Source organism: Triturus cristatus, chromosome 5_1 (genome assembly GCF_964204655.1).
Source record: "Triturus cristatus chromosome 5_1, aTriCri1.1, whole genome shotgun sequence".
Taxonomy (NCBI): Eukaryota; Metazoa; Chordata; class Amphibia; order Caudata; family Salamandridae; genus Triturus; species Triturus cristatus.
The window spans coordinates 256,527,151-256,550,713 of NC_140587.1; the positions used below are offsets into that span (position 1 = coordinate 256,527,151).

The 23,563-nt window shown below is 42.3% G+C and overlaps 1 protein-coding gene across 3 annotated transcripts in view; it reads right to left on the reverse strand.

Moving 5' to 3' along the window:
- The window catches only part of CCN4 (cellular communication network factor 4), a 168,809-nt gene that overhangs the window by 26,745 nt on the left and 118,501 nt on the right, over positions 1-23,563 (reverse strand). For 2 of the 3 annotated variants that reach the window (XM_085604888.1, XM_085604887.1), the window contains exon 2: positions 4,055-4,331. In XM_085604888.1, coding sequence (XP_085461014.1) covers positions 4,055-4,331 — 277 coding nt within the window. The remainder of the gene's footprint in view (positions 1-4,054; positions 4,332-23,563) is intronic. The other variant, XM_085604889.1, reaches the window with a different exon arrangement.

Below are 23,563 nucleotides of genomic sequence, written 5' to 3' on the forward strand. Positions count from 1 at the left end.
CCTAGAATCGCCCTGCTTGGTATACTTGATGACCTAGGAGGACCCGGGGGGCAGAATATTGGTTGGAATGGGCACGCTAATAGCCAAGAGAGACATTACCCATGGATGTAAGTCCCTAACAGCCCCCTCAATTATGACCAGCACTCGGCCATGCATTGGTATGGTAAACTGGAGGAAACCATTAACGAGGCAAGGGGATACCCCCACAAGTATGACAGAAATTGGAAACAATGGTGGAGCTACCACGGCCTGTCGATCAGATATTATAAGAGGGCCAAATTGCAGCAATGTGGACAATATAAATCTCACCTTAAACTTGGATTGTGAAATGACAACGATACACTTTGATTTTGCTTTGATACTAGGCAAGGCAAATGTTTTACTGTTATCATGTAAAATTGAAATAAAATGGTTCTATATATATATATCATTAAAATGAATATCCTCCCACCTTGTCTATACTTGTTTCAGTCCCTTCCCTGTTTTCTAGACTTAAGTTTTCAGACATTGACCTCAGCAATGAATAGATTTTGAACGGCAGAAAAATCACCTTGCACAGCTAAGATTAAGATATGTGCCAAGTTAGAGATTGGGGGCCGGATACTCCCCAGTTTTGAACATTATTATTTATAATCTGTTTCTTTCTGTATGTTGCAAGCTATTTTTTCCAGTCCTGATGATCAAATTCCCAAAATGTTTATAACAGAAATAGATGAGGAGTTATTGTTGTATGTTTTTCTAACTATGAGGCAGATTTATGTTTCCTGGCGCATCCCTGCAAATCAGCAAGGATGTGCCAGGAATGATGCGTCACGCAAGTTTACCCTTGCGCCACACATGATGCGCCGCATTTACAATGCGGCGCATCATGGCGCAGGAATAAACAGATGCGTGACGCATCCGATGACTTTAGGTTGGCGCAGTGCTTCAGTTGCGTCGCAAGCGCGACGCAACTCCAGCACTGCGCCAAACTACCCTATCCCTAACATGGTGCGTCAAGCCTTACGCCTGCTTCAAGCAGGCGCAGGGTTTTGGCGCATCAGCGTTGGGAAAGTGACTCAGTCAAATCTTATAGATTTGACTGAGTCACTTTTCAGGGGCGTTCCTGCGACGGAACGCCCCCCCTCTGTCGACACGCCCACGTGAAACCTGATGCAGGTTTTACGTGGCGCAGGGCTTTACATCGTGACGCATCTCCATAGATGCGTCACGATGTAAATATGGCGCAACGTGGCGCAGGGTTTACACCGCCGCTGCGTCACAAAAGTGACGCAACGGCGGCGTAAAAGTGGCGCATCTCCGATATAGATCTGCCCCTATGTTTCTACTTTGAAGCATTGCCACCGGCTTAACTTTATCATGTTACACGTTCTGTTCCAAAATTACGATAAGAGATCAGTAAATTGCACCCTAAAAGAGATTTTGACTTTATCCCACTATGAAGAAATCCCAAAATTTCTTTCTGTATTTCCTGGGGAAAGTGAAAGTAATCGTATAAAGGAGGTGGCTCAACTTCATCATCTAAATACATTTAGATTCTTTGCTAATCTGGAAAAAGAATTCAAACTAATCATTAGAGGCAACTTCTAGAAATATCTCCAATGTGGAAGTGTTTTGGCAAAGTTAATAAAGGTATATCAAGCATGATAAATGACGATGCCTACAGCGGATCCCCCAGCAAGGGTCATATCTCTGGCATACACAAACAATTGCATTGAATTATTAAGGCCAACAAAAGTAAAATCTGTACCCGATATGCTAAAGAAACTGGCACACACTTTACCCATTCAGATTGAATGCAAATTCTTTGAATGATCCATGCCTTGTCCATCAGCTCAAATTTAATAATAATACAATGCTATTCCATATATGAACTTTATTACATCCCTGCATGTATGCATTCTGAGGACCACTCCATCCAGGCCGTTAGAGACAGTGTGTCTAGGTCTGAACTTTTCACCTTCAAGTCATTGATTTCAGGTGTGTTAGTCTAATTAGTTCAATGGAAGCAAAACAAGACAATAGCACTTAGAACCCTTTCGGCTATCATGAACCAGTCCAAGACATGAGCAAAATGCATAATGGCTGGGAAGGAGGTGTTCACCCTAGAATGCATCTCAGAGATTTACTTCAATGATTGTGTGCATGCACTATGGTCATCTCCCACTTTACAATATTACAGGGGAACAATATTCAGAGATTTAGGTAACATGTGCAGAGTTGAAAGACTCGCCAATCCAAATGTTGCCCTAATCGGGCAGCTTCAGGCTGCCACTAATTACAATCAAAACTGCCATTTTCTTTGGATGTCTAATTTCGTACTCACTTCTTGTTGAAAAATGGTGCTCGCCAAGATACCTACTGTATGTGCCTGGTTTAGTAAATTAAAAAATAGAAAGGAAATGAAGGAAATATTATGTAAGAGAAGGGGCTCATAAAATATAATACTGTTTATATCATGCATCAGTAAAATGTTTCGTTTATTTAGAAATTCGTGATAAATATTCACAAACTTTCTGTTGTACCTCTGTATGTGTAAGTAACCTGTCTTTGACTAAATTAAAGATTAAATCTCCCGTAAATGAACACTGTGCATTTAGGATCTATCATTATCATGGTCATGCTAATCCCATTTTTACAGTGCCCCGCAAATGCCTGCTTTATTCACAATCCAAGGGACTGTAAATGGAGAGACACTATTGGATAGTATAGTTCTTCCAGTTGCACACTGTTCACTATTTAATACTTTCTCTCTCCTGTTTAACTCACTCCCTCTCCCCTATGACTTGCCACCGCTTGATACCCAGAGCTGGTTGATCTGCGGCATCCAAAGCATTAACCAAATATGTGGCAATCAGTTGTTGAGAGGATTTCTCCCATCATAGCTATGATCCTCTCAGAAGACCATCACAATTTGCTGCAAGGCCTCACAGAATCTCCATCAGTGGCAGACGTTGCATCGCAGAACTCAAGACACTACCTCCAAGACTTCTGACAAGACCTCAATACATCCTTCACTGGGACTGAGGGGGTTCATAGGACTCATGATCTGGTTGTGATATGTGTTTGTGAATAACATCCTAAGAATACCCAACCCATTCTTTTTGCTTTCAGGTGTGATCAATGTCATGAGTTTGGACTACAAGGCGAAGAAGGTCAATCTCTGATCCTTGCTGATCCTTATTTATTCAAAGACAAAAGACTGGGGATGTATGTCTAGAATGTGTACTTTTAGGTCATGCATTGTGCAATATAAGTAACAATATTTTGCAGGACTCTATGTAAAGGTTGAAACATGGACAACAAAATGTTCAATTCTTTTTTATATCCAATGCACATTTTATGATGGGAATTCTTGAAAATGTACTGTGTAGGTTACTAGTGATGTACTATATCTGCTGTTCATGTCACCACAATGTTTGCCATTCACTGAAGCCCTACGAATGACTGTGAATAAGTGCGTGCAATGTAAAGTTGCTTGTAATTTTATCATAAAGGTTGTGTTCAACTTACTGCACTTTCTTGTAAAGCGTATCCGGATGTGAAGCACTTACACTCTACATCTATTGATTCAGTCTACAGATCACCTTGTGAAACCCAAAGTGGTAAAATTGCATCTAGGATTGCTTGTTATGGGTGCAGAGACTAGGTGGCTTCGCCATTTGGACAGAACTAATATGCATGGGTGGCCTTCGCCTATAAGACCACAGCGACAAAAAACGGATCCATTCTAGGTTACTGTTGAGAGATATAAGCAGTCCCATCACAACTCTGGTGCTTCAGATATATTTTTGAAAGGATTTATTTTTGGGGACTTTTATTATTAACAGTCCTCCCCCTCCCACGTTAGGTTTCCTACATCCCATTACCAAAGGGTACTATACTTGCATCTGAGATCTCACCTGAAGGGTAACTTGTCCATTCTAGTCTATGCTTAGATAGCCAGGTCCCAATGTAGGATGTTAATTTATGATTACATTGATATATACAGCCTGACCTTTCAAATGCATGCTTATAAATGGTGGCTTATGCACATGCATTTACGCATACTTACGTGCACACACTCCGATTTCGTACCTCGGACTGTCTCTGCTGTAGTCACAGTACAAGCCCTTATGGTGGTCACAGGAATCGGCCTCGGTGCAGTTTTCTGTGAGTTGCTTGGCACACATTTTACAGCAGTCACAGCCATCTGTGATCAGACTGACCCCAGGTGCACACCGAGGATTGAACTTTGGGCACTCGCACGGCCACTTACAGTATTGAGTACGAGTGTAGCCTTCCGTCATTGTTGTTGCAGGGGGCATTGCTGTGGTGTTCTGTGGTATGACCTGTGCAAAAGTCAAATGCATCCCAAATTACCACTGTTTCCCAACTAAAAAAAATGGCAGCAACAAGAGGCAACGTAACAGACCATCCAGTAGCAGCAGTACTACTCCCAATCAATCACAACAGCCTAGTTTCAACAGCAAAATTATGCAATATAACAGACCATACAGCAGCAGTGTTAATTGCAATAGATGACTACAGCCTAGTTTCAACAGCAAAAAGAGGCAACATGACAGACTATTTGGCAGCAGCAGTGCCACTGCCACTTGATTACTACAGCTGTGTTTCAACATATGTATTATAAACATTCATTGCCTGTCTTCATCATGCCAGTTCAGTGTGGTGGGGACACACAGAATCCCTTGAAGGCTAGTGTGTATGTGTATATGTGTGTGTGGGGGGGAGAGGGTGTGGTGTGTCTGTGTGCATCACGCAGGTGTGTGTGTTTCTTTGTGGGGGTGAGGGTGTGGTGTGTGTGTGTACCACGAAGGTGTATATGTGTGTGTGTTCATGTGTGTGGTGTGTCTGTGTGCGCCACGCAGCTAGCATATGTATATATGTCTTCTGGCACTACAATCAGTGGCAGTGTAGTCTGTCACTGCAACCCATGGGTCCCTTAATACTTTGTGCCTCCATGTAAAGTTCCATTACCCATCAGTTAAACATAATGTCAACCCCCAATTAGTTGTGAACACTCTTTAATAAGAATATATGCCCATAGTTATTGATAATCCTCACAGTTTCTCATTAAGGATGCTGCATCACTCCAGTTATTAGGCATCCCAGGACCTTTGTACAGGGGGCCTTCGTTTCTTGTGCTTTGTTGTAGAACATTATAAGGGTACAGTTTCTATTTGGGGTGTTCTGAGATAACTAACCTAAATACCATCGCTGCAACCCAGCACCCTAGCACTTCGTAGAGGTGCTGCACTCATACTTTATGCACATATTTTAATTGGAGGAAGTTGTGATGCAATAATACTTCCCAGGGAAGGTCTATTAACTTACATTAAATGTATTTCATGTATACACCATTCTGGTCAGTCACACGACGCCAAAACATTTCCCAAATAGGAGAAACAAGTACCACAGCACACCCTACAACAATCAACATGAAGTGCTTCAACTTCTCTTAGTAATTTGTAGATCCAACAGTTAAATGAGAAGAGCCAAGTATTTTTTCATTGAAGCTTGTTTTCAAGGCAGGAAAAACAGCCGACACGTGTTTCGTCACACAGGTGACTTTTTCAAGGCTAAAAAAGGCAGTTCAGTAAAGCTGGTTCTTTACAAAGGCCAATGAAAGGCCTCGATATATCATAGTATAAAGTCGTATAGCCTCAGCACTACAAGCACAAGGGGGCTTATCATGGTCCTTTTCTCCTCCCCCCTAATATGATAAGATCGACAACAGTGGGACGTAATTGGATTCTCTTTAACCCCTTCTATGCTCATGACGAGCTCAGCTCGTCATGAGTCACAGTGGAGCTGTGCTCATGACGAGCTGAGCTCGTCATAACAGCCACTGCCCGCCCACGCGTGATTAATTCCCCGCCTGTGCGAGAGAATTAATCAGTGGGCGGGGTCATGACGAGCTGAGCTCGTCATGAGCACAGCTCCACTGTGAGTCATGACGAGCTGAGCTCGTCACGAGCACAGTGGTGCCGCGGCCCCCCCGCACCGTGGGGGTATTACCCCCACAGGGAAGGGGTTAAAGGACTACCCGCTTGTTTGTATACGACACAATATTGAAGTTGCTCCCTAATACTCAGGACATTAATTTGGAACAGCTAGACAGGTATCCGCACAGCAGAGGGCTTATCAGAATGTACGACTTTATCCTATTATATATCAAGGCCTTTCATTTTCCTTTCTACAGGACCAGCTTTACTGAATCGTGTTTTTCTTTCTGACATAAACATGAGGAAGAGATTATCAATGCTCAGCCAACTAAATGCTGTCTTGGTCAATAATATGAACTCGTCTAATGAATTCAAGTGCTGGCTCCGAAAGATCATCTTCATCCTGCCCCTCTCTTTCGTTCAACGCGGCCACACTCTGACATAATGGACCTATGCCTGATGAACCCTGGCTTTTACTTTAATCACTTCAAAGAGACCGAAAGCTACCCACACACTTCTCGTCTTCCAGCCCTAGCGGAAGCATTGCACCAAGAGAGAACTCATTCTAGACTTTGATGACATCTGTGCACGGGTGGACAACAACACACTGGCCACATAGACCCTTATCAAGCCCTCAGCAGTGTTTCCCATTGGCCCTCGTCAGTGGTGGTATATGGAGGCGTCACTGACCTCAACGTTCCATGATTCTGTGCCTCAGTCCTAAGTGATCATCCTGAGGCGCCTCGTCTCCTTCTTTCATCACCCTATTCTTAGAAGCTTCTTCAGAATTCCTGCCAACTGTGCCCTTTACATGAATAACCTGTGTTATGTCCATATCAGTCCCTCAGCATAGCAAGTCAGATCAACATGGTAACCAAAGGCGTCTTTAGCCAGTCCAGCCATTCACTCATCGATCATTTGGTCTACATGAATCATGCATTACGGGCCACATGCGCAACCATTTTTAGCGGTCGCAAATGGAGATTCTGGTCGTTTGCGACCACTAAAAAGGGTTGTAGCAAGTATCAACCTGATTTTGTGAGTCGTAACCCTATTACCTATTCACAAAATAGGGTTGCGAGTCGCTATAGGAAGGGGCGTGCCAAGGCCATCACTTACTACTAGCAAGTCCCAGGGGGATGTATGATTTTTTTGCGACCGGAATGCATTTGCAAACCAATCACAGCTTACCCCCTACTTCAAGTAGGTTGTAAGCAACGTGCAAATGGGAGCGGGTCCCCAGAGGACCGCTTCCCCTTTGTGAAAAACCACAGACCACTACCTACTCTTAAAAAACGTAAACTAAAAGGTTTATTTTTGTTTTTGAAATGCATCCTGTTTTCCTTAACCGCTTCGCTGCGGCGCAAATTCTGCCGCGGCGCTGGGGGGGGTGCGGGGTGAGCGCGGCGCCGCCATGCTCGTGACGGAACCACGCCGTCATGAGTCACGGGCGAGCTGTGCTCATGACGGAGTGGTTCCGTCACGACTCCGCCCACTCTCTATTTCGCCCGCACAGGCGGGGAATCAGTGCCGCGTGGGAGGAGCGGCCGCAGCATGACGGAACCACTCCGTCATGAGTGCACGCCGCCCGTGGCTCATGACGGAGTGGTTCCGTCATGGGCACGCAAGGGGTTAAAAGGAAAACGGGCTGCATTTTAAACAAAAAAGTTACTTTATTTTAAAAGCAGACACAGACAAATGGGTCCGCTTTCCGCAGCTTGCCACCATCCCTGTGTTATTGCCTATTTCCGATGGTACGCAAATTGTGACCTGCCTTATGAATATTGATGAGGCAGGTCATTTGAGACCCTATTGGGTATGGCAAAATGTGTCTGAGACACATTAGTACATTTCCTTTTGTGACTCGCAAATTGTGAGTCACTAAAATACACAAATTTCGAGTTGCAAAAGGAAATGGTCGCACATGTGGCCCTAAATTATGTGCAGGTCTTTTAAGTGGGTTGAGTTCCTCCAGGTCTCTGATCTGGCAGTAAAACTGGCTTTGAAAAAGGTCAAATTGACGATGAATGTCAAAACAATTAAGGGAAGCCCAGTGCTTAATTTGTAAAATATTAAGTGCAAGGGCTCTGACCAGGAGGTCACTGCAGCTTGAACCACCCATCGCCTTTGGCATCGCTGCCGAAACAACTACTAACCATCTCTCTCGCATGTAAATGTGACAGTTCCGATTATTCCAGGTCCCCAAAGCTAAAAGAATGGCTGGGGAGGCAGGTATTAGCACTATTTTAACGTATATTGTATTCCTAAACAACCGTTGTTCTGCTCATCTTTAAATTAGATGGGCAGCGCCACCATGTGGTAGACTGTTCCAAGTATGATGTTAACAATTAAGTGCCGGTGCTGAGCACCGGCTCAAATTAAGCACTGGGGAAGCCATGAGCGTCAGGTAGCTCCTGTTTACAGTTCACATTGTTTCCATGATGCTGTTTTTCTGTAAACTTTAAATGCAGCATATTAATCTATTGGGGGTGCAATGAGCTGAGTCGTCTGTGTGTGTCTGGGTGAGCTCAGGTTGTGGGTGGATGTTCATAACTGATCGCAATTAAGAGTTCTAGCCTTGAGAATAAAGGCAGCAGTGCGAGGTTCTCACATTGCATGAGGGAGTCAAAAAGGTGTTTAAAATACATGCTCATCCAATCCTTGGCCTCTCTGCAGAGCACACAGAGCAATAGTGACATATGCTACTTGTAATTGTGAGTATATATGAAAGAACGCAAAGACGGTACAAAACTGATGAAATACCTACAGGTTGTAAATAAAAGAAAATGAATTGCTTTCAGGTTGATGTGAGTGGAGGAGGCAGAAGTGAAGGAAATGCAAGAAAGTATGCGCTGAAGGAGAGAGTAGAAAAGAGGAAAGAGATGACGTGAAAAATATGCAGATAGAGGATGTTAAAAAGCTGTGGGGGGAGTACGTAACTGTTTCACAGAGAGGCTACAGTAAAAGAAAACTGCAAGGGGGAGAACAGAAGTAATTGTGACGCTACCACTTCAATACGCCTCACTAATATTTAATTCCCACTCTTATATTTTCGGAATTGAAACTTTTTCAATTCCAATTTTGCACAACAAAATCATTTTTACCTATTTTTCCGATACTTCTAACAAGCATAGGCATATGCAATAGGTCTACCTTGTTTGAAGCCTATGTCCGTAATTGTATGATGTGTCTGGAGGCAATAACAGAAAGCTCACCGAGAGGCACGGGGATACACTCATGAGGCCCAGGGTTTTAGTTTACATGTTTTAAGCCATGACTTGGAAAAGATTTATTGTTACATTACTTAGGCCATGCCCTTTTTAGAGACCCTCCCCCACCATTATTATCCCACTTAAAGCCTTGTTTATGTGAACGCCTTACACTCTGGGCATGTATTGAAGCAACCTAAGGGGGAGAGGGTGCACAGCCCTACTGTGAGCTGCAACTCAGTTTGCATACTGACCATCAGAAGAAATCTTAAAGGTAAACAAGTTACACTAATGATAACGTCGGCTCATCTTTGACAGCTTAGCCTGAGTAGCAGGAAGTTCCCAGAGAAATGAGGTGTTGTTCAAAAAACCCAACAAAATAAATCATCACTCAAGAAATAAAGAACTTCAAGGACCAGGCCAAGTTTAAAATAAAATATATAACTTAAAAGAGGAATATTTTAAAGTAAACAAATTGATGAACATGTAATTAGGGATAAGCAGTGTTTTTAAAAAATATGTACCAAAATGGCCATAGATTCATAACTATAATGAGCAGCCTTTTTTTATTTCTCTCAAACTGGTCACGAGCCCACTCAGGTTCTAGAACCTTATCACTGCAGGCCCTTCTATGAGGAAAGCCCCTGAGCAGGCATAGCAGGCTGAGCACAGCAGCCCCAAAACCCACGATAGAAACTTTGAAGACATTCTTCATAGAGACTGGCACCATATTCTGTCACTAGGTGTTACAAAATATAGGTGAGTCATGTGGACATTTTGCGGGGACCACTTTAGGGGTCAACTTTAATCACTGCTCAGTTACCCTAGAAATTAAACCTCCAACTCACCTGAAAATTGAAATGTTGCCTGAATTTGGGAAGACAGTGACTTCTGATTGAGTATTGCTGTTACCTGAGGAAGGACTTTGGGAATCTTGCTTCCTTTTTCATCTCTGATCCTGTAGACGGTGATGGATCAAACCCAGATCTGTTGACTGGGTGTGAGTGTTTGATTGGTTCTGATGCTCCGTCCATCACCACCCCCTTTTGTACCGCTTTGTTCGCCATAAGTTGGCAGGGTATGCTCAGACGTGAGTCCCTTGCTCACTTTGTCACTGGATTCAAGCAAGCCTGGCTGAAGACGGCTGAAATGCCAGAAACCGGTCCTAGGAAGCTTGTTTCCGGTCCAGGGAAGGCATGGCTTGGCAGTTCGGGCTGGACTGTTCCCATGAGGCACAGGGTCAGACTGATTTGCATATGGCCATGTCTGAACTGGGGTGGCAGAGTGGGCTAAAGAACGGTGATGGATCAAACCCAGATCTGTTGACTGGGTGTGAGTGTTTGATTGGTTCTGATGCTCCGTCCATCACCACCCCCTTTTGCTCCTGTAGACTAGTCATAGGGCTAGGGAATCTAGTGTCATACTGGACCAGTAAGGGCAAACTGGACACAGGACTACTCTAGAAGAACAGTTGTTCTGCCCTATGTCTTCTCAAGGCTGGGAAGAGTAATATAACTGTCCCAGAAACAGAGTGTGCTCCTTGGAGAAATGCAAAAGGACCAGTTGGGGTTGGACTTTTAGCTGGAGTCCAAATGAGAGAGGTTAAAGAATCATGAGGTATACTATCAAGCACAGCGTTAAAATTATCGCCGCCTTAGCGGCAGAAAACTGCCGCTAAAACGACGATATTGGGCTTGATAATATGCCGCAGAGAATTCCAATAGAAGCCCATGTTGACACCAGAACATGGGCTTCTATGGGAATTCTCAAGGGCATATTATCAAGCCCATTATCGCCGCTTTAGTGGCAGTTTTCGGCTGCTAAAGCGGCGATAATTTTAACGCCGTGCTTGATGATATGCCCCCATGTTTCTCACTAAAAGCCACATCCAATTGCACCAGGAGGAGCTTCTGAAGGTTTAGAACCATCTGTAGCATCCATAAAAAAGATATTCATCTTTTGGTAAAGTTGGGATTTAGACATTTTTCGATTTCAGAGGGACCGAGACAAGGGGTCCTGCCTGCTTGAAAAATATGGAACCATGGTGGGCACTTTTTTAAGGTTTGTTCTTCTTGAAACTTTCACTACAAAGTTCAAGAACTAAATATTACGGGCGGCAGCCAGAAGTTACCTGACCTTGTGGATCCTTTCACGAGAGCACGCTGAAGGAATTCAAGCATCAAAGAAGGCTGCAATAAAACTGTTGTTTGGGGCAAACCAGTAATCCTTATCTGAATTTCGCTCCATTGAAGCTGTCCTGAAAAGGTGCCTATGCATTGGTCTATCACAACACACAAGATGATGGACGGAATGTTGCACATTGGCAAAACATTCACCCCCAGTCACAGATCTGGGTTAAATCCATCGTTATTTTTCCTCACCACACCACCCCAGTTCAGACATGGCCATATGCAAATCAGTCTTGACCCTGTGCCTATGACTAGCACAGATTTTATGTGCGAATCTGATAGATTTCTCATTGGGTTTTGTGAATGTATTTCACTTTTTCATTGAAACATCCTAACTTCTGTTGTCAGCCTGATTTTCATTTTCTGGTGTTACATTAATCAATACATCATATGTCTTTTTTAGTAAATGAGTTTCAGAGTTGTGGCAGATTTATTTCTTACCTTTAATGTTGCTTTGGTGCTGTTGAAGGTTGCAAATGGACTTTCTCGGACTGAAGCACATTGCATTGCTTGTACAATGCCTCTAATGGTAAGTCCAGAGTTCCTCACTGAAACTGCCTCTTATTATAAAGGTGCTAGGTTGTTTAATGTTTCGGAAGCAGAGGCATTGCTGACATCACAACTAAGATACCTCTCTCCGCCAGTAATAAAATCCGGTTTCCTACAAGTCTGGCACTCAATAGGCTAAGCATTAGCAAACCGTATAAACAGATAAAAATGCAAACCAACAGCACGCTATTCACTTATTTCACAACTAAGTAAAAACTAAGGGGAATATTATCAAGCGGCAGCGATAATTATCGCTGGACGCTCTTAGCGTGAGGATTTTTATCGCCGGCTATCACTGGAAATTATCGCCATGCTAGCGCTGTATTAACAACGCTTAGCGCAATGGTGATAATTATTCCAGCAATAGCGCTGTTTTCCATGGAACATCGCTGATTTTCCAGCGATGTTCCATGGAAAATGGCGATATCCCTGATGATAGGGCCTATGGTCTTAGCCACACAATCCACCCCCCATGTTAGGTATGCCTTGGTCAGGAATTTAACAGATGTTAAATTCCTGCTTTAAGGCATACTTAACGCGATTTCAAATATCGCTACCCCTCGTTGATAATATCGCGAAGCTGCCTTCGTGATATTATCCCATGTTGTTTTCACAGCCACGCCTCCTTTGCATCTCATTATCGATGCGAGGTGAGGCGTGTGGAAAACGGGCGCTAAGTCAAGGAATCACGCACTAGCGTGTCCTTGATGATAATGCGATAAAATTATTGCCGCTTTTTGCCCAAATACAGACGCTAGAGCGGCGTTAATTTTATCGCGGCCCCTTGATAATATGCCCTTAAAAGTCTTAGTGATCCGCAGGAATTTAAATCTTTGATTAGTATTTTGAATTCAAATCTCACATTCTTGTTTGTCCACCTGTCAAGTTATCTTAAAATCTTAGCTGGAGAACGTTGACTTAGTGTAGTTGAGCCCCTCCGGAGACCACCAAATTCAATGACACAAGAAAGAGGGTTGTGCCTGGGGGCAACAGATCTGAGAGTCTAATATTTAGTGTCAGGGCACCAGGATCTGCCATAGGTTCCAGAAACATCACATGCCATCCATACACTGATGTATTTGGAATCCCTTTGTAAATAAATGTACTTTTGATGTCCAATCAATATTAAAGATAAAAGGTGAATTATCCTTGGGATACGGAGAAGGCTACACAAAGAATAAAACAGAGAAGCAGCACACAAGGAAGCCAAACAGGTTGTAGTAGCTTTTCCTAGAGAAGCTGTTGTGCTGGCCAAGAATCTGTCAGTGAACATAATCCCCTCTGACAAGTGCTTGTACACAATCACAAGCGGGATTTAGATAACATCGGTTAGTAACACATGAAATACCTGAGAAGCGAGGAAGTGACAGTAGCCAGAAGCAGTATAAAGGCAATGGCTGATTCAGCCAATTGTTACAAATGTATACTGCACTCATTAACAAGCACTCCAGAAGGTCTAATTGGGACAATTTATTAACAGCAATGACAGGGTTGATTTGTCAGTATTAAAAGTGCATAAAGCACTTGCGAGATGGGGGCAATGCTGCAGCTGTGTACCAGGACGTGCATCACAAGGACATGCAGGTAATACCATCAATCAGATCCGCCCCCAATGAGCTGAGTCTCACAGTCCCACCAGGGTTAATAGCGTCCACATTCCAACATTGCGATTACGTTGAATGCAGATTCCTGACTGAGGAGTGAACCCAGAATTAATGGAAACTCAGCAACATGATATATATCAACTGAACCCCTGCAGGGCACAACGAAGTTCACTGTGCATGTTGTTCCTATGCAATAATAACTTAGGCGCTACATCATTCTCTAAGTAAAAATCCCACTCTTTCAACAAAATTAAGTCTTGAAGTTAACTTAAGTGGACTGCTAAGAACAAAGTCATACCTTCAAATATTTCAAAAGCCTATCAGTAAAATCCAGAATAAGATAATCTCTTAGTACCTCAAGATTTTCCTACTAAATTGCGCTTTGAGTTACAGCAATACTTGTAATACAGAATTAGTGGCACGTGAGAACATTGCACTGCCTACTCAAACCAGCTTCCAACAAAGGATATGTTACTCTTACTTTTCCTGGTAGAAGTTATGTATAATCCAGGGGCGTAACACAGGCCCCCGCGGTGCAGGGGGGCCCCAAGCTCCCTCAGCACAGCACTCTGGCTGCAGGGCTCCTGATTGAGCCCGAAGGGGGCCCCCCAGGTGCCTTGCAGGGAGGCCCCCTCAAGGTTCGTTACGCCAGTGGTATAATCTGTCAGTATATAGCCTGTGAAATCAGTAATAATAAGTAAGTGTGTTCTCTTTTGCCATACACTACAGTATATTTCAGTGAATCTGAAATAGAAACCATCATGGGAGGATCCTATCATTGAATTTGCCCAAATGTTCAGTTTAGAGCAGTCTAGCTTACCCTAGTTGCCATTTATTTTAATTGAGGTACAGACTTTGTATCGGTACCATCTTTCCTTCAGAAACAATTGTATGAGTTGCTATTTTACAACTGCTATAGTTAATAAAACAAACACTTCTAACGTCTTTTCAACTGAAGGACCCTCACAGAAGGGAGTCTCACATTTTTAGATAGTTGACGGGAACAAGTAAGGACTTTTTGTGCCTTACTATTTGCTCAGGGCTGTGGGACTGTATTTTTTGACTTACATTTTCCAATACATATAATGTTTGTTATAAGTAAATACGTATAAGTAATGTTCTCGTTCTAATATTATGTCATAAATAAAGCTTTAAAAAAATAAATGCCCAAATAATATTGTCAGACCCTTACCTCCAGAAAAAGAGCACACACTTTTATTAAAGGATTATATTTGATTACACTTCTTTTATGTAAAGTTGTTCTAAAGAAATACCATTTAATAACCAAATACTCAGTATTAATTTTTAATTGTCAGCAGACCTCTGTGTAAACACAGTAATGATTGCTTTCCTTTTTATTTATTTATTTAGAAATTTTATAATGAGCTAATTGTAATTTTTCTGTGACTTCAGAGCACAGAATAGGATAGGAAGTCCACCCAATCTCATTAGAAAATATTATGGGACCAGGAAAAACATGTCCAGACAGCTAAGGTGGAGACCAAACATGGTCCTGTGGAGTTCGGGCAGACTTTTAAAAGGTGAGGTGAATGAAGCTAGTTGTTAAATAAAATCAGAGCTAACTACTTTCAAATTATTATGTAGAAGTCCGCACACAATATATAGCACAGCTTCCATTTGAAGTCATCATTTAAAAAAAAAATAGAAACGGGCTGATTGTATTACAACATTGGAGCAGAGCAAATATTGGACAATGGACTAAAATTATACCTTAGAATCAAAGGACATGCCTGACTCGATGAGCAAATCATGTTTACCTTAGAAACAAAATTGTTTGAATCTGGCATAGTGAATTAAAATAAAAAGGGGAAGCAAGAGAAGCTTCAGGTACTTTTACACTTGATGCAAAGATAATGGCAAATAATCTCAGGCAAATGCATTCCACAAAACTAAAAGTTAATATTGTTGCGGACAATAGGGAATATTTTGAATGTGCCCCATGTCATCATGTGCCTACCTTTTCCACTATATTTTTATGCAAAAAGGCTTGCGGCACTCGAAGGACTGTTGTCAAGACATACATCTATTTAATCCATTAAGGTGACGTTACAAAACTGCTGACACGTTTCAACCTTGTGGTCTTGATCATGGCCAACAGGTGTTTACACTCACTGCTTACATTGTTTCCCATCACCCCACTAGAAAGGAATTCTGGGACTTGTAGTACAATTTAAAGTTGCAAGTGAAAATGATAATAAAGTGACTTATGTGCAAAACAAGTGCTAATAATTATAAAATAATCGAGCATCGAGCAGTACAACTTTTACATTTCACAGTAAAGCTAATGCTTTCTTATCTTGAAAAAACTACCATACAAAGGCATTGTGGGGCTTGTTTTTTTCTGGGGGTAAACTGATCAGTGCACACCATGTGAGACCCGCAAATTGAATTTTCATCATGGTCATCATCATTAAGTGAGAGTGACATGCTGTAATTAGCAGCCTATTCTTGCACTTCTTCTTTTAATCACCTGTCTTACTCTCTAAGTGAGCCTTGGGAGATCAATGCATACAAGTAACATCACCGAAATAAATTTTGTGATATCTTCATTACACTTTGAAAGCCATTCACACCACCCTGGTAGGAGAAGCCTATAATCCCCCCGCTTAAACATTCTTTTGTTTAGATCTCGTATTCTACTTTGCCCTTATGCATTTTCATGTGGTAAAAAGTAATATCAAGTTTAGATCAACATGATCAGCATAGAAGTTAATCATAAAATTCTAATCAATTATTCTTATGCAAGTAAAAGTCTTAGATCTCATATGCATCACAAATTTACACTTATACCTCTTACTTCGAATGAATGTCATTTCCACTCCATGAGAGTCATAATTCATCTAGCATCCATTTTTGATTCACTCCAGATGCATAAATATTTCTTCATCATTGTTCAGTCCTAAGGGAATTCTAGTTTGTAACCGATGTACTTGGATTTTCTCCAACAAAGCAGCCTCCTCGTTCTGTCTGTAATATGTGCTCTGTGCCATAGTGCCTCATGGATTGACAATTCTCCTCATGATATTTCATATAGTGCTTGGCTATTGCATATGAAGGACTTTTGTTTCTACTGCCTCGATATGTTCTAAAATCCTGTTTTTTTAGTAGGCAAGCTGTAGGTACTCTTTATGCAACTTCCTTCTTGTTAAAAATAAATGTGTTTCAAGCTAATATAAACAGTCCATTTAGGTAAAATATCTACTCGAAAATGCATTTTGAATTGATTTTCCAGTAGTTCAGGTAAAAACTCTACCTGAAATGCTGACCAGTGACAACCCACACTTAAGAACTCCTCTTACCTTTGAAAATCCCATGTAACGCTCTGATCAGGTTTCAGTATGATTTTACCCAAACAGGAGAATTGTTATTCGATGTGGTAACATGGCATTATTATCAGAAATTATGCAGAACTTTCACAACACAAAATTTCTGAATTACTCCAGCCTAATTGAAATTACTCCAAGACCTACCTTTTATTGAACATGACAGGCTCACAGCGCAGAGTTTTCCTGTAGTCTTAGTTGCACAAAACAGCCTTAAAGCGCGGAACCCACTATCCCTGCCAATCGGCTATGTAAAAAACAGACACCCATAACTTTAGTTTCAGTGGGAACCTCACACCCACATGCCTAGTGCACTAATGACAGATATGACTCTTTCTGTATGGTGGAGTCAAATATTAGAATGTATAAGAGGTTCCAGTCGTTGACTTATACATGAACATTCACTGGTGCCAGTGCCATATGAAGAAGAGGTTAACTTTTTTTTCAGCAGGACATATTGACTAGGGATAGGAGTAAGACACCTTTTAGAGACACTTCTAGAAGTCTTCGATTGGTCGGGGATGAAGGGTGCTTTGAGTTACTAGAGTACTGTGGCACCCAGGATAAAGTCTGGCCACTGGCACCGAGGTAGACTTGTCAGGGTGTTTCTGAACAACTGACAAGACCATCTTCATGCCCAACAAGAATACATGTATTTGGAGACACTTTGAATCACCTGGAGGCCAGATCACATAACACTATTTTCTATTGCATTGATCTCGCACACCTCTCCTTGCTTTTACAATTTCAAATGAGGAATGACGCATGGGACAAAATCTTCTTATTATGGGTATGATGGAATAGTATTTTTCTTCATTACAAATGAATCACACAGGATGATGTACAAGCAAGAGAAGTGGCATAATTGTTTGCATTTGTTTCATGTTCTGTTTTCTCCATTTTCACCCTGGTGATAAAAATTGTTCATGTAACGCTGATAGGAGATTTGATCATTTGTATATTTATTTAAAATATTTCTAAAGCGTGTGATTACCTGCAGGTGTCCTTGAAGCGGGTAAGTAAGCTGACGGCCAATGCCACCGACAGCATGAGCAAGTTTTAAGTAGTTTCCTGAATCTAAACAAGTTAGTTTGACAACTTATGGTCCAGATCCATTCCAGAGCAAGCCCTCCAACCCTGCTCAGCCCAGCCTGCTGTTAAGATGGAAAGACAAACTGTGTCAGAAGTGGGCGAGAGATCAAGGAGGATGAGGACTGCCACAACACCTTGATCCAGAATCATTCACAATTTAGCCCAGGGTTGGACTGGCCTATTGGGCAATCAAGCAGTGCCCGATGGACTGGTCTGACAAATCACAGAGTGGGACAGTTTTTTAGTAGCTGTGGTCTGGTTATATGTCCAGGTGGGCCGGTTTTTCCTGTTGAGTTCCCTGATATTTCCTATTTGTTTTTTCTCTATTTGCTTCACTAAGCAGGGTCACTTTTATTTTGACAGCCAGACCTATTTTTTGTCCCAGTCAGAACTTGGTTCAGCCTCAGATAAATCTGTTTACTTCATTCACTGGTATACACATCAAAAAAGGCGTTTGGAGCTGATGACAGTATCACGAGAATGGAACAAACCATGCCAATGGGATTGGTACTCCCTTAACTCTCTTAGGGGCATATCAACAAGGGTTTTATCGCTTTAAAAGCCAAAAAAGCAGAGATAAAACTCGCACCCTATCAGTAACAGGGTGCTAACATGCAAATTTGCATGTTAGTACCCTTTTACTCTACGCTTCCCCTTGCATCTCTAATGAGATGCAAAGGGGGCTTTCTAGAGTAAAATCATTATCAAGGAAATCATTAACCCTGTTAGAGATTAAAAAAAGGCAGCGCTAACTGCGGTTAACGCTGCTTTTTTACGTCTGGTATTTTTCTGACTTAGCCATGATATCCTATGTAAGGTGGATATCATGGCTAAGTATGTCTAGCCCTATCAGCAAGCTATCGCCAAACCTTGTGGGATTATCGCTGTATATCCAGCGATAATCTCACAATTGGCAGCTTGCGCTCTGAATTTTATCGCTTTGGAGATAAGCGTCACTGATAGCATGCTATCTCCGCGATAAAATTCAGATTGGCAGGCAATAATTATCCTCACGCTAAGAGCGCTGAGCGATAATTATCTCCGGCCCTTGCTGATATGCCCCTTAGTGTTTTCCCTTGCCATTATTATCCTTTTCTCGTCCTCCTCGTGTCTCCTTAATTTACTATTGTTGAACTCCTGAAATCTACAGTGCTCTGTAGCTTTGTGGCTAAGTTTAAGGCTTTACAAGTCATATACATACATAGAGTGTTACTTGGAAGAGAACCATATTCATTATCAATAGTAATGAGAGCAACTTGCTATTTCCTGCTTCCAAGTGTTCCTTTTTTTAGGATCCAGTACACAGCTTAGTGTTCTGGTAGTGTTCAGGTTAAGGTAGACTCAGTAACCCTGCGCTCAGACGCAAAGCGACCACTGGGATCGTGGTGGGTGAGAATTCACCCAAGAGGTGCGTGAAGCTTACCCTTCATCGAAAGCCAGTTGAAGAGGTCTATTTATTTGCTGATGATCAGGCGAGATCATGTCCTCCTACTTTCAGAAGAATTGTGAAGGGCCAGATAGATGTAAGTGAGAGGGCTGTAGGCAGCATGGTTTTTCGTGGGCCTTAGTGATATGCCACTGCACAGCAGAAAGGTGGTGGAGGTCTAGCACAGCTGGCCACCATGAGCACTCCTCAGGAGATTTGCTTTCCACCATTTTGTTTGCCCTTTGATGTAAGTGAGCTGAGTTCGAAAGCTGGAATGTGGCCCTTTTTGTTAAGGAATTGTGTAAAGAAATGCTGTTAGGGAACTCTTCTGTGTCTGGATCGATAAGAGGACTTTCCGGCTGTCCCTGGACCGGGTGCTACTGCGATGGTGGTCTGCTGCCCAGGTCCTAAGTGACGGCCGGGTTGTTTATTGCTTATTTTCTTCTCCAAGCAGATGCTGGCTGCTACCTTGACCCTGGGCTAAAGGACAGTATTGACTATATAACCACTAACCACGCACATTTCCACCCAGGCAGAGCAAGCCAGGAGCTGATGTACAGAATATTACAAAATAAAATGGTCCCAGTTTATTGAATGCAAACACTTTGGGCTCACACTATTTTAATAGCACATTTCTGCTATTTGAGTGGCATTGTGGCGCTTTTTTAGAGTACCTGGACCCTTGACTTGTCTTGACATGGAGTACCTGGATACCTTTCCGCATGGTTCTTGGATTTTCCCATGATTGGAATAATTTCGTTCAGGTATCTTGAATAATTCGTTCAGGTATCTTGTTACTGGGTGAGTTCAATAGTGAATGCACACAAAGAATCCATGACACCTGCTGAAAATTACTTCCTAAACGTTTTTTAACCTTATTCAGAGAAAAGGATTATTTTTCAAAACTATTTTATTTTGCATTTTCAAGTAAAAGAAAACAAATAAGACGCATCGCACAGAATCGTCGTACAAAATAAATCAAGCCCACGCACGCAAGTCACATACGGTTGTATGCAATAGGAACTTCCTAGGAAGCAAAAATGAAGGATTACCAGCCCAAATTCTCACACAATGACATCTGAACCAGAAGAGTTCCCCCACTCTCTTTTCTCTCTGAGACAGAAACCGCAGGACCCTTTTGTAGTCTCTCTACTAAGGATCAATGCATTTTTTTGTTATTTTGTCGTGTGTGCGGAGTCAAGGTTACATAGTCCGAAGAACTTCCGGGCTCAACAGCAGAGTTTGATGGAAACAAGAAAGCTCTTCAGATGTTTCCCTCGCGGCGCGTATAGTAGATATAATTCGCGATTAAAAGCTCACGTTGAGAGCAGGGATTTCTTTTACTAAATTCTCCGTGTGTTTGACAAATCTCAGTGTTATCTGTAAGTCGACTCAAAGAGCATGCATTGTTTTGTGTCCTGCGGGCGGTGCAGCCCCGCTGTCCAAACTTGTTCGAAGTGCAAGAAGACACACACTGCTGGAAACACGCCAAGGATTCGAACAGCGCATCCCAAAGCTACTTAGGAGCTAAAAAAAAAACCCCCAGAGGAGGGCTAGAATATGAAACAGTGATAATGCAAGAGTTACAGGCTTTTGTTACCGATTTTCACAATTTGTATTATTTCGGGGGAGTTTAGAAAACACCCAGAAATACGCCAGGAAATCTACGAAAGTCTTCGATTACCAAACGTTTGTCTATTTCTCTCTCTATGCCCTCAAAATTATTCTAAGGAGAATCATGTTTCTGGGTAAAGGACATGAATTTATGCATTTTTTCCACATTTTTTCCACATGGAAAACATTTTTATGATACACCATCTATCCTTTGTTTTAGCTTTCTTGGGTCTTGGCCTCTTTACCCTAGGTACCTTCAACCATTGGCTTGAGACACTGTCAATTACATCTTGATATCAGCTCACAGGAGTATTTTACTCTCATCTACTTTCTAAAGGCTGTTAGGGTATATATATATCCCTCCACCTCCACTGGAATACACGAGGGACTATTTTACATCTGAAAAGTGCACCATGTAATCACACATTCAAATCTTTATCTCCTCCAGGTATCGTACACAGAAAGCAAACCCTTTTGCAATTATTTCTCATAGCAGCAGGCAGATATTGCTTTTGACAGTGCTCGAGTGGAGGATCAAACCTGTGGGTTGGCCAATGCTTGTTCATAGAAAAGATCGCCAGGTGAATAATCCTACTCAATAATTAGTGGGGCTTGTATACTCATGCCTTGATCTACAATCCAATATTGCTATTGTGTGCACGTTTATTCTGCCTGCCAGTAAGATCTGAAATTTAGAGGACGTGAAACCTGGTTAAGTGCAATTAAAACTTGGTATAAACAAGTTCCTCACAGAAAATAAAGTGCTGAATAAACAAACAGTGAGCAAGGGACTCACGTCTGGGCATACCCATCCAACGTAGGGAAACGGGTATGCCCAGACGTGGGTCCCGTGCTTTTCATGCCACTGGAATCAAGCTAGCCTGGCTGATGAGGAACCCCCGAAACCCCAAACTGGTCCCAGGATGCTTGTTTCCAGTCCATCGAGGACTTGGCCTGGCAGTTCCTGATAGAGCGTCATGATATTCTGAAAATTGTAGGGGTACATTATATTCATGAATAGTCCGTACCCATATATAATCTTGTTTGTGTTAATATTGGTTAGTAATTTGTGTCGTAATAATCAATGGAAAATGAAGTGTTAGAATGAGTTGTGCCATTCGAGAAAAGTAAAATGGCATTTAGATGGATTTATGTAATTCTCGATGTTCATTGCAATTGTTCAATGAAGTAGCTCGCGTGTAATGTAATGCATTAGATTTAAACGTGCACCATATTAAAGTCTGCACATGTAGAAATGATTACTTGTGCTTTAAATGTGATGAAATGTAGTGCTTGCAGATGCAACATTTATTAATGCGTGTAATTCCTTATGTGTAAAGGCCTAAATAAATGTTCACGTTTTACTATGAAAGGCCTATTCAATCAATCATAGTATATTGTATGTCATTACTTAAAATCGTTACAATTTACAATGTATAAAAATATCTAGACATACTCAAATGATAAAACCTTCAACTAAATCACCACCCAATGACAAAGGAATATTTAAAATCCGAACTAAAGTGCAAGTGCCGATCCACCGACATATGATGTTATAATTTATACCCGTGTATGTACGGTGCGTACCCCCTACGCGCTGGGGGTACGCACCGTACATACACGGGTGGGGGTACGACTCGAACGTACACAGGTGTACATACACGGGGGGGTTCGACACGTACACGGGTGTACATACACGGGGGGTTCGACACGTACACGGGGGTTCGACACGTACACGGGTGTACATACACGAGGGGGTTCGACACGTACACGGGGGGGGTTCGACACGTACACGGGTGGGGTTCAACACGTACACGGGGGTTCGACACGTACACAGGTGTACATACACGGGGGGTTCGACACGTAGGTACGGGGGCTGGGTGGGGGGTTCGACTTGAACGTACGGGGGCTGGTGGGGGTCGGCGCGTACCGTGCAACCTACTCTGGTCGTTTCGCGCCGTACTTCGCTTTTCCGGCACTTTTTGGGTGCCGTGAAAATATTGCCGTCCGGACTGCTGTCGGTTCAAATCGTACTTCCTGGGTCGTGAAACGCTGCCTGAAAGCATCCCGACGTCACGTCGCAGCATTCCCGGATCACATTTGTACGTATATTTTCGTCGGTTGGTGTTTTTTACGATTCGTACGGAAATGGTGTTTCCGTGCGAATCGTAATTCCATGTTTGTAAAGTATTACAACCGGGTACGAGTCGGACGGAGAAAACGCTCCGACCGACGGTTCGTACCCGGTTTTTACCGGATCGTAATCGGCACCTATATATAGATATCGGAGCAGTTATTGTCTGTTTAGTATTTTTGGAGTTGTTCGTTCTTTTTATATTGCATCGGATTAGACTACTTCGTAGGATGGATTTTGTATTAGTGCCTATGTAGTTTTTTCAACCTCGTCATGAGGTGCTTGTATGTTCAGTTATTTTTAGTCAGTGATCCTTTCTGAGTCTTACTTCATTTAGTTAGTCGTGAATGGATTGGTTTTCTCCCCTTTACACTTTCAGCAGGTAATAAAGATCCAGTCGACCAAGGATTCTTATTGAGATTTTATAGTAGAATCCGGCGTTATCATTCCCATG